This window comes from Equus quagga, chromosome 5, assembly GCF_021613505.1.
Source record: "Equus quagga isolate Etosha38 chromosome 5, UCLA_HA_Equagga_1.0, whole genome shotgun sequence".
In the NCBI taxonomy this organism is placed as follows: Eukaryota; Metazoa; Chordata; class Mammalia; order Perissodactyla; family Equidae; genus Equus; species Equus quagga.
Window position 1 is genome coordinate 113,506,302 of NC_060271.1, and position 18,645 is coordinate 113,524,946.

General features: G+C 47.2%; 1 protein-coding gene across 1 annotated transcript in view; it reads left to right on the forward strand.

Annotated features, from left to right (window-relative positions):
• LOC124239683 (uncharacterized) overlaps nucleotides 1-15,824 on the forward strand; it is a 32,898-nt gene extending 17,074 nt beyond the window's left edge. The window contains exons 3-5 of the mRNA XM_046661844.1: nucleotides 6,958-7,032; nucleotides 7,410-7,489; nucleotides 13,342-15,824. Coding sequence (XP_046517800.1) covers nucleotides 6,958-7,032; nucleotides 7,410-7,489; nucleotides 13,342-13,592 — 406 coding nt within the window. The 3' untranslated portion in view covers nucleotides 13,593-15,824. The remainder of the gene's footprint in view (nucleotides 1-6,957; nucleotides 7,033-7,409; nucleotides 7,490-13,341) is intronic.
• Nucleotides 15,825-18,645: the final 2,821 nt, after the last annotated feature.

The following is an 18,645-nucleotide window of genomic DNA, read 5'->3' on the forward strand; positions in this document are numbered from 1 at the left end:
TGTCACTATCCGTCATCAATCAGCTATTCCTTTCTATGTTTGCAAATATTTCCGAAGTCCATCTTTGTATTCCTAATTGCCACAGTAGTTCATTTTATTTAATAATAACCATCCATGCAGGTCATGAGTCATCCTTCCAACAAAAATTTAGCACTGACTACACATGAGGTCTGGGCTAAGCCCCGGAAGGAGAGTAATGATTAACGTGTCTCAGAGACTGTCCCGAGTAGCACAGTCTTGTAGGAGAAACGTGAAACATACGCCAATAACCCCACTGCCAGGTGGACTGTGGTAACAGCTGAAGGCACTCAGGGGCGGAAAGCTCTAAGAATTCAGAAAAGACACTCACCCACGGACGGGGGAACCAGAGAAGGCTTCATGGAAGTAGCCTTTGTACTGGTACTGAAGGATGATGTGTTAGTTTTCTACTGTTGCCATAACAAACTACCATGAATTTAGTGCATTAAAACACCTTGTAATGTACAGCATGGTGACTGCAGTTAATAATATTGTATTGCATAGTTGAAAGTTGCTAAGAGAGTTATTACCCCACAGTTCTGTTGGTCAGAAGTACGAGTATGCTGTGGCTCTGCTGGGTCCTCTGCTTAGAGTGTCCTAAGGTCAAAAAGAAGGTGCTGGTAGGGCTACATTCCTTTCTGGAGGCTCTGGGGATGAACCTGCTTCCAAGCTCACTCAAGTCATTATCTGGATTCAGGTCCTTTTGGTGGTAGGACTGAGGTCCCATTTCTTTGCTGACTGTCAGCTAAGGACCTGTCTTTGCTCCTAGAGGTCACCCACATTCCTCCTCATGCTTTCCATGTGACCCCCTTCAGCAATGGTGATTGAGTCTGTCTCACGCTTTGAATCTCCTTCTTCCCCCAGCTGGAGGAATTTCTCTGCTTTTAAGGGCTCATGTGGTTATATTGGGCCCACCTGGATAATTCAGGCTCATCTCCCTATTTTCAAGTCTGTAACCTACATTCCATCTACAAAGTTCCTTTTGCCATACAAGCTAAAAAATGTATAGGATCTAGGGATTAGGGCACAGACATCTTTGGAGAGCCATTATCCTGCCTACCACTGTGGGCAGAATTGACGTCTGAGCCATGCCAGAGAGCGCTTCAGGCAAAGGGAACGGAAAGAACAAACCTTGGAGGCAGGAGACCACGTGCAAGGAGCAGTGAGAACAGCCAGCCTTTCCCTGGGTGTAAACCAGCCAGCGTCTTCCAAATGGTGAGATATGTGTGTAAGCTCTTGGACAGAGTAAGACCTGAATGAGAGTAAGGCAGCTGCAGACTCCTGACCGGAGGGGTGTGGGAAGTGCAGTGCCACTAGCCTCAGTTCTGCAAGTGAAATTGCTATTGTAGGATTTCTGCACTTACTGTGTATGCTTTGTTCCTCAAGATTTAAGTGTGAAGCTGGGCACCTTCAATAAACAAGTTTTCTTTAATTTTCCGTAGCACAAAGTACCAGCAAATCAGGAGAATGTAATAATTACAGATAATACTGACACTCAGACAGAACACCTGTTAATACTTTGTTGTTTTTGTGAGATGCCTTTAAAACTTAGCAATATATCCACCCAATGTTCCAGGTCTATTAATAGTCTTCCTCGATGTTATTTTTAATGGATACATAGTTGTCTCTTGTATGGATGGCACCACGGTTTATTTAATGAATCCCCCACAGTTGATTTTGGTTTGTGGCCAAGTTCTCTTACTATTATAAACAACGCTGAGATGAACATAACAACATTTGCTTTTAGGGACATGTTGAACAGGATGACATGAGACTCTAAGCAGGACTGCAGAGGGGGCCTGGGTGCAGTCACAGCTGTTGGGGGAAGGGACCCCTGCCCAGAGTCTTCATCCCAGGCTCTCAGCTGTACCTGAGTGTATTGTTTTGTTGTAAACCTGATCTAGCTGCACCCAAGGGCTCTAGTTGGGACTCTGGATCTGCAGCATGAGGAGGGGATGTCTGCGCAGCAGTTGAGGGCTGTTGAGGACAGTGGCAGGTCAGCCTGGTTTGATCCCCACGGGTGGGGGCTGGGCAGGCTCTGAGTCCTGGTGAGACAAGCCCCTGGGGAGGCGTGCTGGATCTTCCTGGGACCCTCCCTTGCAAGTTGTTTCCTTTGAAAGGAAAGGGAAGAAAACAGAGAAAGGCGTCTTGCTTCAATAGGATGAAGGGAGAATGAACAAGTTATTGCTACAGGTGCAACTAGGACAGTGACAACATTTGTGCTTCCTTCACTTATCCAACTCCTGCTTCTCTGTTTCCTCCTCTGCACTCCTTCCCCTGCTTCCAGCTGCCAGAACAAACTGGAAGACCTTAAAACTAAATGCATTCCTCAGCAGTTTCCTCTGGAGGGTGGGGGCTGACTGGGAAAGAATACAGGCGATCTTTCTGGGGTGACGGAAACATTGTGTTTGTTGAATGGGGTGTGGGTTGGGCATCTGTCAAAACTCACTGAATGGTACACTTAAGAGGTACGCGTTTCACTAAATGAAAATGATCCTCAATATTTTTTAAAAACTTAAATGTTCTACATTTGCAAACCAGCAGGATCTTGCTATTTATTACAAGTTAACATAAATGGGATATAAGGCAGAGTAAAAACAGGAAGAAAGGCACAAGAGGGGCTGTCCAGGTTCTGCCTCCAGTGGCATCATGAGGGAGGGCTCCCTGGTGGAAGGCTTAGTTTAGTCAGCTCCCACCCTCAGTCCTCTCATCTGCATGAAGGAGACAGACATATGCCCCACCTTGCAGGCTGCTAAGGTAGTAAGGGTTTAAGATCCCCTGTATAACAACCCAGCATGGTGCCAGACACAGGACAGGGAGTCAACATGTGGGAGGCATTCCTGAACCTATGGGAACTTTCCCAGGGAGATCTCCAGCCAGCCCTGGGCTGTTATTATGCTCTGTGATTTCCTGTGTAAGATAGTGAAGAGTCAAGGGGTCTCTGGAATGGGGGAAAGATGTTAGAGGCTGGGGATGCTTCTAACTGCCCTTTCTGAGGGCCAGAGAAATAGCCAAACTCAAGTGTGGGGAAGCATGTTCCAGAACTGCACTGTCCAAAAGAACATTCTGTTAAGATGGACATATTCCATAACTTGTTGTCCATTATGGTAGCCACAAGCAACATGTGACTACTGAGCACTTGAAATTAATTCCAATGTATATATTTAAAAAGCCAGGTGGCTATGGGCCATTGTATTGGACAATACAGCTCTAGAACAAAGAGCAAGTTTGTTCAAAGGACCGAGCTGAAAAAGGGTTTAGAGGCTTCTGGGAGCCTAAGGTGTGGGGTGTGAGGGGGAGCCGGGAGCAGGGCAAGGCCTGAAGGGAGTGGGCTCAGCGTGTGCAGGCTCTTACAGGCCTCAGGAGGGGTTTTCAGTTTTGCCACCGGGGGCAAGTTGTTGAAGGGTTTTGAGAAGAGGAGTGACTTGGTTCATTTCATGTTTTAAGAAAATCACTCTGCGCTGTGGCAAAAGGATCTGAGGGGAGAAAGTGTGAGAACGGAAGCCAGGGAGGAGGGGATGGTGATGGTTCAGTCAAGGGTGGAAACTGGAAATGAAGAGAAGTGGACAGATTTGTGGTATCATTTTCAGGAGAATCAACAGAACATATAGCTTTAAAGAGACAGAATGCAGCTCCCTAGACCTGCATTGTCTAATAGGGTAGCCACTAGCCCCTTGTGGACATTTAAATTAAAATTACTTAAAATTAAATGAAATAAAAAATGTTGTTCAACCACTCTAGCAACGCTTTAAGTGCTCACTGTTCACATAAGCTATGGGCTGCCATTATTGGACAGTGTGGCTTTGGTGAACATTTTTATCGTTGCAGAAACTCCTATGGGACTGTACTAAGGTCACTTGGGAAAGTATTAAAAATGGATCTAGAAGAGACAAAGAGGTCACCAAGTCCAACACTCTCACTTTAGAAGTGACATGCCAGGAACGCTCCAGGTGAAGTCACCTGAGTGGGACCTACCCCAGGCTCTCAGCTGGGAGCCTCCTCCACTCCCACATGCTTTGTAAGCATCATTGGCAGAAACACCAGTTTTCCAAAGGGCTTTGCTTCCAGAATGAAAGGGCCTCTTCAAGAGCAAAGGCAGAACAGTTCTCACTTCTCCCCAAGCTTTTTTCCACGAGGAGGGGGTGGGGGCTGAGGTGAAGGGCTCACAGAGGGTGTGATGACCCTGTTTGACAGAAGGCTAAACCAAGCAGCTACTGAGAACAATGGAGTAAGCAGAGGCTCTTGGAAGGACCAGGCTTGATTCTGACTCAGACCACTTAATAATTCCATAGCAGCCTGGAGAACGAAGGGTGAGATATAAACAACAAAACACAACTACCACTATCGTCTCAAGCTGACATGGCCCAGGGCCGGAGGCTCAGAGAACATGTCTTCAGTCTCTCCTGCAGGAAGGAATGCATTGCCTTCTGAAAACCACACACCACACAGGGAGCCTCATTTTGTCATTCACTCCTTTACCCTCACCCAGCTCCTCTAAAGACATATCAAAGAAGTGGGTTCCAAAGAAACCCCACCAGCTCACACTTCACACACAGGTCTAGACCCCAAGTAGGCCTTGTCTCCAGAGAAGCAAAAAGGAAAAAAAAAAAACAACACTGAGCTAGCAAAGCTTTCTGGTGACCTGTTAATTCTGGGAACAATGGAGTGAGTTCACAGAAAGTAGGTGAAAAGAGAAAGAAGCCTTGTTTTCGTCACCTCTGAGCTTCCGGTTACGGGCAGGGCTTAGCTTCAGTTGAGTCAAGGGGAGGAAGAGGAGGGGCAGCTGCCTGAGGAGCGGGCTTGGGAAGGAGAGGAACATACAGTGGAGGCCAGCACACGTCTAAGGGCACACGATACCCCTCGGACCCTGGCTTGCTAAACCTGGGACAAACTTCATGTGGACGGTGGCAGTGGTTTATGTCCAGCTCAGGCAGCTGAGGACTGCAGCACTAAGCAAAGGGTCCTGGCCCACACGAGACCACGACATTCTGCTTTGATGGACGCAATGGAGCCCTGGCAGCCTTCAGCATTTCCTGTTGCCCTGTGCCTTCTTGGACTGTGGCCAGATGATCCACGACTCTGACATACTAATAAGTCATCTCCCTCAGTCAGTGCTTGGATTCCCATGTCTCACATTAGTGATGTCTTTGACACTTGAATAGGACAAAGACAGCAACCCTTAGCTGAGCACTGCCTATGTGCGGGCATTGTGCTAAGTGTTTCACGTGCATTAACTCAAATAAATATCACAATGCCCTGTAGGACTAAGCTATCTCCACTTTACCAATGATGAAAATGAGACTCAGAAATGTTACAGTAACCATATGATCCAGCAGTGGTGCTCTTTAGTATTTACTCAAATGAACTGAAAACTGATGTCCACACAAAAACCTGCACATTGATGTTTACAGCAGCTTTATTTATAATTGCCAAAACTTGGAAGCAATCAAGATGTCTTTCAGTATGTGGATGGATAAGTAAATTGTGGTACATCCAGACAATGGAATAGTACTCAATGATAAAAAGAAATGAGTTATTAAGCCGTGAAAAGATAAGGTGGAAACTTAAATATGTATTACTAAGTGAAAGAAGCCAATCTGATAAATCGACATACTGTATGATTCCAACTACATGGCATGCTGGAAAAGGCAACACTAAAGAGAGCAAAAAGATCGGTGGTTGCCAGGGGTTAGTGGGAGGGATGGATAAACAGCTGGAACATAGAGAATTTTAAGGTAGTGAAACTATTTTGCATGATACTATAATGGTGGATACAGGCCATTATACATTTGTCAAAAACCATAGAATGTACAACACTAAGAGCAAACCTTAATGTAATCTGTGGACTTGGGTGAGAATGACGTACCAGTGCAGGTTCATTGCTTGTAACAAAGGTGCCATTCTATGGAGGAGGCTGTGGTGGGGGAGGGAACTCTAATTTCCCCTCAACTTTGCTGTGAACCTAAGATTGCTCTAAAAAATAAAGTCCATATTAAAAAAACAGCTTCAGCACCTGTCAAAGGTCCCAGCACTAGTGGACACAGAACTGGGACCCAAATGCAGGGCTCTTTCATTCCAAATGCCATGTTCTCCACCTTCATGCTATCCCACCTCACTATAGTCTTTCATAACCTCACAAACACTTTTGGTTTTAGTTCACAGCTTTAATTTATAGTTATTCCATGATGTGGGCATTAATCCTGTTTCCCAGATAAGGAAATAGACTCAGAGAGCCCAGCTAACTCACTCAAGTCACAAACTGGGTGAGAGAGTAGCTGAGTCAGAACTTGAATCTAGGCCAGCTGACTTGAAACTGTGCTCTTATCAGGTAACACATTGCCCTCCCTGATCCAGAAACTCATGTGACCTAGAAATACACACAGAGTGCTGTCTGAGCTGATTGCTTTCACCTATCAGCTACTTCATGACTTTTGCTAGATGGTGAGTTCCATCATCTAGCAGTAGATGGAGCCCTGTGTACCACAGGACTCGGGTCATGTCTCCATCAAGGCAAGATGCACAAAATCCAGCTTTACCATGGGTCCACACCCAGAACAAAGGGGTTTGTGATAAATGGAGAGAGAATGGACGAGGGAGGTAACTGGGCTAGGGTGCTGGGAAATTGAGATGCAAGCCCAGCACCTCACTTCTCACTAGAGAAGGCTCAGCAATTCTTCCCACTAGCACAATGGAGTTCTGGACGACCCCATGGGTGTCCATACCTCCTGGTTGTGGGGGGAAGCCTGCAGCAGCAATGGAGAAGACCCTTTGGAAACACTGGGGACATTCCAAATTCCCTTGTCCCTGTGTCCTTTCTCTAAAGGCAAGTTTGACAATGGCTTCTCCTCCTCTACAAGCCTAGAATTTGCCTGACTGAAATCCCAACCATGTGCTTGTTTCCCCTCTCCTTCTGACCCTCTTTCTTCCCTTCACTTCTAGGCCACACCTCCTTCCCTTTTCTCTCCTAGGAAAGGAGGAGATGAAGGGTGCTGCACATGTTTGTCTCTCTGTCAGGTTGGTACCTCTCTTTCTTGGCCAAAGTCTGCACTCTGGCCCACTGATTTCACTACTTTATTAGGGGCCAGTCTGGGAGTTAGTAAAATGTTGATCACACAGCCACCCTGCTGCAGAAAAACAACTCAAAACTTAAGTTGAGAACCATGGAGGCTGTCAATGTAGAGTTGGGCAGGTTGTACACTGTCCAAGGGTGAAGGTGTTGGTGATGAGTGGGGTCTGAAATAGAGATCTTGCTATCCTTACCAAGCGGTGCCCCCTCAGCCCAGAGGGGCATCTCTAATGAACACAGAAATGCCAAGTGGCCTGAGGTACCTTAAAGAACAATGGTGATCGCTGTCCATAATGAGCATTATTGTTGTTATTTTTATTCCTAGGTACTTCTTGACAGTGAAGAAAGAGGCCAAGCTTGGGAGTCATGGCTCTGGGTTCAATGTAACTTCTCCACTTACAAGAGGTAAGAACTTTCTAAGTCTCTTGGACTCCATTTATCCAACCCGAAATTCTTCCAAATACATATTCTTAGTGACCCTCATAAAAAAAGGGAAAAAATCTCTGTGAGGAAAGCAAAGTATGGGTTACCGTTCCCATTTAAAAGAGAAAAAATTAAGTGATGTGCCTAAGGCCACCAAGTTAGTAAGTGGTGGAGAAAGGATGGAACCCGGGTCTTCTTTTCTGGTTCCGGTCACCCAGCCCTAGCCCCATGAACACACACAGGTATCACACCTATATGCATAGGTGTGATTGCCAAAGCATCTCACATTCATTGTCTTATTTGAGTCTCAAAATGAACCAGATAAGGAAGACAGTGGATATATTTAGGGTGAGTCATACTCATGTCTTGTTTATCCAACACTAGAGGGATGAGTGTCCAGAATTAGCCACGAACACAGTCAGTGAACACAATTTACTGGCCATCCACTAAATGAAATTCTCTTATTTTTGCATAGCCCTTTGCCGTTTAAAATGCACTTCCAAATATAATATTGGAAGGTCTCATTTGACCTTTACAACTCCGGGAGGAAGTGGGGCAGTGCAGATAGTGTGGGTTTTACAGAGGAGGGTGGGGCTGTGCTGAGGACTGGGCTGACTTGCCTGAGCTCACCCAGCTGAAGGGCCAGAAGCGCAGCTCAAACTCAGGCTCTCTAGTGCTAGACCAGCGCCCTTCCCAGGATACCCTGGGATACCCTGTGCCTTGAGCGATGAACTAACCTAAGGGTTTTCAGAACTCCTGACAGCTTGCTGGAGCCACTCCAGGGCTTCTCCAGGAGGTTTGTGTGTACTGGAGGTGGAGAGGAGATAATTGTAAACTGCCCTATAATATTATTTAAATTTTTAGTAGGCAATGCATGCACAGGGGACAAACTTCAAAGGGTGTGATAATTTTACCAAACATCTGTGGGGTGCCTGCTCTATGCCCATAGGCCAGACTGAGGCGAGATCAGCGGGCAGTGCAGAGGGTTTATCAGGGAGTGCTCTTGGGATCAACGTCTGTGGAAGGAAGAGGAGGAGGAAGCAGGATTGGAGTGAGGGAAAAGTTGGGGTGTTGCGCAGCAGCAACAAAGGCCTCAGCCAACCCTAGGGGGAGCTGGGAAGCTGGGGTGGACTTTCAGTGCCGTCTTGAGTCGTGGCAAGGGTACAAGGCTTTTATCCCCTGCATCAGCCAGTCATTGGATGCAGGGAGCCCTGGGAAGAGGATGTGACTTTGGGTGAGGCAACTTTCTTATGCCAAGGCAATTCTTGAAAGCTCGGAGCTGCTGAAGGAGGTTATCAGCTGGCAGTACTTCCAGCAGCCGAGGGAATAAGCCCTCCGGTCCTGAAGGGGCATCTGGGCTGCTCATCACAGCATCTACAATGGTCCATCTTTTGTGCCACTCAGATCCACTCCTTCTTATAAGTTCTGGAAGCAGCTCCTCTAGAATTCTAGTGGTCTCTTTTTTGGGGAGAACCTTACAAGAGGAAATGAGACAAACCTCAGCACTTGCTGCTGCAGCTGGTCTCAGGGCCACGTAGAATACTCATGTTTCCCTCCCTGACTGTCCGTTCTAGTTGCCCTCAGCCTCAGCCAGCACTCCTACTGGTCTCAGTGGCTTCCCCGGTGGTGTAACCCATCCCTGAGCTTCTTCAGTGCTCTTGTAAGCCCACGACTGCTTCACTTTCCATTTACTGTCAAGATTGGGCAAAAGGATACCGTGAGATGCCCAAGTAAACTACCTGGTACCACTACTCCTCCCTGCCCACCCAGAGTAATAGCAGGTTGACCTCGTCCTGCTGCCAGGGTCAATTACCCCTGCTAGGATGGTGAGTCCACTTCTTGCTTTCTGGACTCTTGGCACAAGAAACCTCAAGTGCCCAGGTGGCAGCTGTAGCTTATGGTTCAATGAAGTCTTTCTGTTGTCTCTGGTAGAAGTTCCCCTTCAAAGAACTAGAACCTAAACCCACAGAGCCCGGAGCTGCAGGGATGGGAAGCAAGAATTCCCCAAGAAGGTCCTCCAGAGTGATGATAAGTGTGGTCTCTGCTGCTTGCTTCCCAGACCCATCTATTCTACGCATTGGGCCACAGCCCCTTAAGGTGGTGCCTGGGATGGACAGATGATGAGCGTGCATACATCTCAAGAGCATTTACAGAGCAAGGAGCAGCAATACCTTAACCGGTGCACTGACTATTGGCCTCATCATTTTGGGAAAGCTCCTCTGTGAACAAAATGGACAGTCCCTAGGTAGGACTCAGACGTCATCTTGTACTCAGGGAAGGTGCAGTGTGTCCTCCCTACTCAGGGGACATTTAGCTGTAAACTTCTCTGTGGCTTACACCTTTTTCTGCCTGCTTCCATGGCTGCCTACCTGTGTGTCTGTGTGTCCCCTCAAACCCCTTCCATAGTCTCATTTCCTCTCTCTCGCTCTCTCTCTCACCCACACACACTCACACCCCTCCACACGCCCACCATTCACACACCACATACGCGCTCACGCTCACACCTTCACCTACTCACACACCACACACACACACCAGCAGTGGGGTGAAGACTTGGTCTACAGCCTTCTCCCTAGGGTAGAAACTTTCCTTCACACCTCAGCCCCTGTCCAGAGGTCACCCCACCCTCCACAGACCCAGGCCTTTCCTCCGGGTGCTGAAAAGGCATGAAGGGCTGGCAGTTAGAGTCGTGGAGGAGCCACTGGAGAAGAAGACGTGCCAACTTTCCCACTTGGTGACAATAATGGGGTTTTCTGCTTTTTATTTCATTAGAATTTTCAGCTACAAGGAAAACACCACAGACCTTAGCTGAGTTTCTTTCTGCGTAAGAATCAGCAGGCCTCCTGTATAATTTTCTTCCAAGGCCTTCCAGCCTCCAGAGACACTTCTTCCTCCAGCTTTCCTCACCAAAGCCCTCAGAACAGAGGTGCCCCACCCAGCTAGAGATGGCTCTAGCCTCAGCTTTCTCTTCTGGGGGCTGCCTGGCCTGTCTCAGGGCCTGTGCCCCGCCTGCAGGCTCTGGTGAGGAACGTGTCCTTGCCAGGGCTCCAAGCATTTTTAATCATCCAGTGTTTATGGGACCTGGAATGGGGCAGGGCTCAGTGGGGGCTCTGTGGTTATTTTCTTCTTTTTCCTGGACAGTCAGCTGGGATTGTCAGGAATTCCAGGCCGTGTGTGGTTACGGAAGGCCATGGGGTCTTGAGAGAGGAAACTGACACACTGACCTCCATTCTGATGAGCCCCTGGGAACCTAGAGGCGCCTCCTCTCCACTCCTCCAAGTGAGCCTATTGCTGCAATCCCAGGACACTGTCCAGGTAGGCCACTGAGCCGTGCGGGGAGAGAGGGGCACTCGGCAGCAGAGCCTCTCGCAGCCCTGGCTTCTCATACGGACTGTCACCCACCTCTGCCCCTGTCCAATCTGTATTTCCAGATCATCTCTTGTGGGAACAGCTGTACTTTCCTCAACCTGGGCCACTTAAGGGAGAACTGAGAGACAGAGGTGCCAGCACTGCCCCTGATGCATACAAGCATCTGATAAACACCTATGAAGTGAACGACTGCTCCTGGCCTGCAATCTGTAGCCTATTGCACTCTCGGTCTATGAGCTTCTTTCATTCCAGCTCCATGTACAGCTCCCCCAGGCACATGACAGACCCCAAAGAAATGTCAGTGAGTTGTAATGTGGGTCTTAGATGCTGGCCTGCACATGACTGACCACCACCTCCCTCCCCGCCAGCCCCAGGCCTTCTGGATATTTTTGTAGGGTACTTACCAGTCTGGGCACAGCTAAGATCTTCCTTTACCCAGTAACCCTGCTATTGGCAGACAGGTGTGAAAAGAACAGAAAGCAGACCTCACGGTCTGCTGATCTAATTACTGCTGTTCAGAGCAGCTGAGTTTTGGTCTGAAACGCTCCTAATGGCAGGTCTGTCTGTGGAACAAGAGCAGACACTGTGAGCTTTAAATAGGGGGTTGACAGGCCACGGCTGACAGTAATGTGAGACCAGCCAGTCGGGGCAGAGTCCTCTGGCTTTGGCTCCCTTTTCTCTCTGGCTTCAGGTGGGGGGTGTTGTGTTCAGAGGTGCTCCAGTGCTGGCCCTGTGGAGCCTGCAACCAGGATGGGGTAGAATGAGGCAAGGATACACCCTCGGGGGGAGCTGAGCTATGCATTTTAATGTCCAAACGGTGTGTGTCCTTTTCATTTATTCACTCAACAAACATTTATTAAGCACATATTGTTTGCCAAATGCTGTTCTTCCCCGGGGGCACAGTGCAGAATGGTGAACCACAGCGGTGAATGGTCAAATGCCTTATCTTCCTGAAACTTTTGTCCTCATTGCCCTTCAGCTGATGCCTGTGCCTGGCCATGGGTTTATGGAGCAGAGGAAGGCTTTTCAGCAGCAGTCTCCTTGAACATCATGTAGACTTTGGGCCCAGGCCTGAGGTGACTCCACTGTTGGCCCTGGAAGACCCCAGTGAAGAAACATGGTCCTGTTTGCATCCCCTCAGGCAAATATTAGCTGCCTCAGATGGCCTCAGGGGCCAGGTGAATGGCTGGCTGCTCATGCTACCCCAGATGGCCATTCTGATGTCATGTGTTTAGTGGCGGAAGGGCGAAATGTTTATCCGGAAAGACTGGCCATTACTCCAGGTATTCTCAGAGGTATGGGGAGAAAAATCATGGGCAATTGAAGCCATTGCCCAGGGCATTTGTGTAGAATGAACTGACAAGAGTAATGACCTATCCATTTGTCTTGGAGCTGTTCAGAGACTGTGGCTCAAGTCCAGGGTCTTTGTCAGGGTTCTCAGAGCCGCCATGCTCCAGGCCAAGCCACTCATAAGCCCATCTTCCACCCTGAGTGCGTGTGAAGCAGCCACACCATCTCTCCAAGGTCTGCTCTGGACATATTTACTTCCTTTAGCCCCGATGGCATTGATTTTGCCTCCTCAAACCATCAGTCTAATATGGCTGGCAATGAAGAACTATGAAACGAGAGTGTTTTTAAACAACGAAAGGATTTAGACTGGACACTTGAACACTGAAGGATCAGATGACCGATTCCTTTCCTCTTTGGTTATCTTGGTTTACTATCCTGTCTTCTTCTATCATGTGCATTTATTTAAGCTAATATCAAGGGCTCATTCTGTGTTAGGCACTGTGTTTCTGTGAATTGTTTCATTTAATCTTCAAAACAGTCTTGTGAACAGGCGTCAGGAAACCTTATCTTACAGAAGAGGGAATTGAAACTAAGCAAGGAAGGAAGTATGCCCAGCTGGTTACCGGGTTTGCCCCCCATGGTCTGACCTCACAGCTCCTGCTCTTAACCACTGCACTAGGCAGACCCTCCAGGCCAGGCTATGCCCATGTCACACTTGTGTCATTCACCGTCAAGGCTCAGGTTGATCCTTGAACCTGTCATCAATTAGTTCAGGAAGGTGGCTGACTTCTTCTTGTCTCTTGCTTACAAGGCCTGAGGCTCCTCTTTTCCATGCCTGAGGGTGAAATCTACCCAGTCATGTAGCCCAGAGCGCTCCTGGGGCTCATTTGCCTCTATTAGGTCCACCATCCTAGATGCTCCCAGAAGGGACCACAGAGAGGGGGAGGGGGATAATGCCTATATCTATCCATGCAGTCCTGCTCCGGTGCCCACTCTCTGTAATCTTGGGCAAGATACTGACTTCTTTAAGCCTCAGTTTCCTCATCTGTGAACTGGAAATAAAATGAAGACCTACCTCATAGCACTGTTGGTGGACTATATGAGATAACTCACAGTAGGCATTTAGCAGAGAGTCTGGCACGTAATAAACACTCAATAATTGTTATCTATTACAGGTCCACAGTCTATTATCTACAATTCTGAAGTCAAAAAAGCTCCAAAAATTGTATGGTTGGTGTCAAAACTCATTTGGAAGCAAAACCTGTCCAGAGGTGGCATACAACTATATTTAGGAAGACTAATGATGCGCTGCTCTGGACTCTGCTGGGGTTGTTACATGATATATTGTACATGCACCACGTTGCCTTTCTACTGTCTGAAGAATTCTGAATTCCGAAACACTACCAGTTCCAAGAGTCTGGGATAAGGGATTGGAAGCCTGTGTTACTTTTAAGAGCATAGGGGCTGGCTCCATGGCCGAGTGGTTAAGTTCGTGCACTCCGCTGCGGTGGCCCAGGGTTCAGATCCTGGGCACAGACGTGGCACCGCCCGTCAGGCCACATTGAGGCAGCGTCCCACAACCCACAACTAGAAGGAGCTGCAACTAAGATACACAACCGTGTACAGGGGGGGTTGGGAAGATAAAGCAGGAAAAAAAAAAAAAAGAGCAGAGTCAGTATGTCCCCTGATTGACTTTCCACAGCAGTGACTGTCAACTCTGGAACTCTGAGAGACAAAACCATGGAAGGAATGGAATCAATTCTCTTTTTTCCTAGAAAAAATTATAAATTACTTTTTAAGGGCAGAAAGAACTAGAGGTAGTAACGTTAGTTGAACCAATATATTTCTTTCTTTTTTTGCTCATGTGATCCTTGAGGAGTTTCTGTAGTGGTTTAGTCCTGAGTGAGAACAATCTTTAAAGACCATTTCAGTTCCCAGATCCCAGGAGGTGATGGTCGCTCCCTGCTTGTTCAGCATTTCACCAGGCTAGTCCCAGACTAGGGAGAGGGGAGCAGAGCACTCATCCTCTCTCAAGGAATCTATGCTTTCATCAAGGATACAAGACACACATGCTTGGAACGAGGAGCGGGCTGTTAGAAGACTCAGTTAGATAAGAATATATTGGGAAGTTATGAAATCAATGTTCAAGCAAGGAACAGAGCTGGTATGCATTGTAGGAGTCCAGAAAAGGGACCCCAGGTGAGAGAGCTAATCTCAGGCCAGCTAATTCTTAGAGAGAAGAGCCCAAGGAATGGATAAGCAATGAGAGGAGAAGGGGAACGGAGGTTGGAATGGAAGGAAAAGCAGAGACTTTGGAATTCAGTCCACACTCCACATTTACCAGCCGTGTGGCTTGGGCAATTTGGATAAACTTTTTGAGCCTCAAATTCTTTATCTCTAATGTGGAGATAGTTATATCTCTCTCTAGCTACAATTATTATAAATATTAAATGAAATAGTATATGTAAACTGTTACCAGAACACCCTTTCTTCATTCGGTGGCCATTGTCCCTGCTATTTGGCTCTCAGAGTCTTAGGGTTCATTGACTCCAATATACCCGTTGACCATAGGCTGGGCAGCTTACAGCCTTGCTCAAAGGCATGTGTTGACAAAGGTATATAAATCAGTAGGAAACATTCAACCAGCCAAAACCCCAAATCCTCTACCCCCTTGGCAACATTCGACAGCTCTCTTCCATTCCGCTCCCATCACTCTAATTAAGCCATATCCTCCATCCAGCTGTGGACACAGGAGCCAGCCTGCCCACAGAACTTGCCCTCAAGTCAGAGTTGTTTGTTCTCAGGCAATCTCATTTTATCTTGTTCTTGGGACCTTTTGGCCCGTTAACACACAGCACTACCCTACTACCCTATGGGAAGCTTCCCGATAGATGGCAATTGTCCTGATATCTTGGCTCCAATGCCATTGTCCAGCCTCTGTAGGTCATACAAATACCAAAAACATATAGATCCTACATATCAACTAGGGGAGAGGTTAAGGGGAAATGTAAAACAAAAGGGAGTAGAGGTTATCACAGAAGAAACACAGGGTGAGAGAAGGCTGCCCCCTATCTAATGCAGAAGAGAAAGTGGAAGAAACAGTCTCCAGAGCAGAGTTAACACCAGAGCCCACTGCATAAGCAGGGAGCTCAGGAAAACTGTCTCACTTCTGATAGGAAGCATCCCTACTTCAATATAAAACACCCAGGAAAGCGGGGGCCTGTAAGGCTTTGGAAACTATTAGTATTAGTAGCAGCGGTGGTTTAGTAACACGATCATCATTGTCGTCCACCTTTGTAGAGGATAAAGGTTCATGAAGATCATCTCTCCTGTGAGGGCTGGGTCAGGAAGACAACATGCACCTCTGCAAACCAGTGCCACTGGGGAGAGCAGCCTGGCTAAAGCAGAGGGATGCTTGGCAGTTTAGATGTAGACACTGGAAGATTCTGGATGCCCAGCTGAGCCTTAACCTATAGTCACTAGGGTGTCATTGGGCATTGTTGAGAGAGTAAACATCATGATTAAAAATGGTGAGTAGAGGGGCTGGCCCCGTGGCCGAGTGGTTAAGTCCGCGCGCTCCGCTGCAGGCGGCCCAGTGTTTCGTTAGTTCGAATCCTGGGCGTGGACATGGCACTGCTCATCAGACCACGCTGAGGCAGCGTCCCACATGCCACAACTAGAAGAACCCACAATGAAGAATACACAACTATGTACCGGGGGGCTTTGGGGAGAAAAAGGAAAAAATAAAATCTTTAAAAAAAAAAAAATGGTGAGAAGGAAGCACTGAGGTGGCAGGTGAGTATGAATGCCTGAATGAGGAAGGGGAAGGGGTCAGGGAGACTAATGGGAATAAAAAGGAAGAGTGGGTCCCAATGATACTGTTGTTTTATTTTGTTTAAATTAGTTTTATTATTATTTATCAACTTAAGTTTTTTACATAATTTATTGAGGTGAAACTCACATAACATAGAACTAGCCATTTTAGAATGAACAATCCAGCAGTATTTATACATTCATAATGTTGGGCAACCACCACATTTATTTAATTATCAAGGAATTTCCAGCACTCCGAAGTAAAGCCCTGTAACCATTAGGCAGTTTCTCCCCATTACTCCCTCCATTTACCCCCTCCCTCCAGGCCCTGGTAACCACCGAGTCTTCTATCTATAGGGATTTATCTCTTCTGGATGCTTATGTCAGTGGAATCATACACATGTGACCTTTGTGTCTGGTTTCTTTCACTTAGCATCTTTTCGAGATTCATCCACATTGTAGCATACATCAGTACTTCATTCCTTCCAATGGCTGAATAATATTCCATTGTGTAGGTATACCAAAATTTGTTTATCTATTCATTCATTAATGGACATTTGGGCTGTTCTACATTTTAGTTATTGTGAATAGTCAATAGGAACTTGTGTGTACAATCCCAATGATGTTGTACAGATGACTTTGAAGATGTGTCTTTATGTGCTTTTTACCTGGATGCTGTGGCAGGTCAGACTTTGTGAAAGGTATTTCAAAGGTTAGGTTCCCAAATTCAGTTACTGGTGAGCAAGGATATGGGCATCAGTAGGTAGACGAAGCTAAAGATTGAATAGCCTTCATCCTGGGGAAACAACTCCAATTCAGCTCAAGAGGCCTGAGGGACACAGTATGGTCTGGTGGAGAACATCTTAGGTTTGAGTCAGAAGACAGACCAATGTTTAAGAGATGGCTCTGCCATTCCCAGGCTATGTAGTAGCTGGATAGGTCTCTGAAGTTCAGCCTCCTCATTTCTCAAAAGGTTCTATGAGCACTGCTTGCCTTCCTCATGGAGCTGCTAAAAGGCTGAAAGAGCTGTCTTATATGGGGCTGCTTCTCAAGCAGTCAAGGATCACACATCTGTGCTATGACTGTTATTGCCCTGTTAGAAGACACATAAGGTGACACTTCTGACTCACCGTCAGTACACTTATATGTTAGTCACAATGCATTACTTGCAAGTATTAGAAAATGAAGATCATCAGAAGGCTACTGGATCGCCCACAGAATTGGAGAAATGAATAATCAGGCTCAAAATGACAAGGTCCTGGGGCCCACAGAGGATGGGCTGACTGCTGGGGTGAATAAGTGGTGGCATTTTTCTGCGTTTGCGTCACTCCACCCAAGGTTCCAAATCCCAGAAGAGGGTCTGATTGATGGACCACTTCACTAGGGGAGGGTAAGAATCCTTGACTGACAATTCCATGAGACTTTCACATTTAGGGGAAGAGGTGATTCCCCAATGCAAATGAGGGAGCTCTTAATAGAAGGAAGAGGACGTGGATGCTGAGAGGCTCCAAAGCCTCAAACGTCCACTAGAGAAGAACTCCTTGAACTGTTCATGTAGAAGCAAGCTCAGCTGGGACTCCGAGCCAAAGGCTCTGGGGCTACCCTAGAAGCAGAGCACAAGTTGGGGTGACTAGGACTTTGGGGTGAAGTTTGGGGCCTGGCACCTGTACACCCCGTGCAAGGTGCTGCCTTTATACGCTATGTCCCATGTGTGAGGTCCATCCAACAGCTCAGCCTGAGAAGTCTGGACCAAACTGCATCTGGCAACTAAAAATATCCAGGCTCCAGGGAACCAGCAGAAACAGCTTTTCCAAAGCCAGCCAAGGTCGTCAATGTGTGTAGGAAATTATTAATCACACCCTGTGGTTCTTCTTGTTATGAGCTGTCTTTACACTTTAAAAATAAATAAATGTGAACTGAGGCCCACTCGGCCCTGCCTTTCTTTAATCATTCATCTCAGAAGTAGTTGGTAACCCCCGCTGTCCATGCCCCCCAATATAGGCTGCCCTGTTCTCTGGAAAAACAGGAATTTCTTATCAGATCAACAGGAAATTCTATTTTTACTTGATGTTAGAATTAAAAATACCACAGGGAGAGATAGGCACTCCTAGGTCCAAGCTGGGCACTAAACTTGTCCCCCCACTGAGGCACTCCCCTCCAAACTTGCTGCTCCCAGGGATTACTCCCAAAGTTTGCTCCCTCTGAGGCTGGCCCCAGATCGTATGAGTGAGACACAGAGCTGCGACATCCCCACGGTTTTCTTTCTAACCTCAGGTAGCAGTGTTGCCATGAGGATCCCACATGACTGTGGGAGGGTGGTGCTCCATGCAAGTCATGGTTGGGCCTAGAAGGCTGCTCCAGAGACATTCACTGAGACACTGAAACAGCTCCAGTTAGCAGTGTACCAAAGCTAATCAAGTGGGTCTGGCCAAGGATGGCCCTTAAGCCAGAGGACCCCTTTCCCAAACGCAGTTAAGAGAATGGCATTGATTTGCTGTGAGGAATCAGCTTCAGGAAAGGAAAGCAAAGGTTTACTGAGGCCTGATTGTGTGCCAAATACTTACTAACAGGGCCAGGTCATTTGATCTTTCCAGCAGCCATCAATAGAAAGTATCGGCATCATCAGCATCTTCCTCATTTTCCAGAGCAGAGAACAGAGGCTCAGC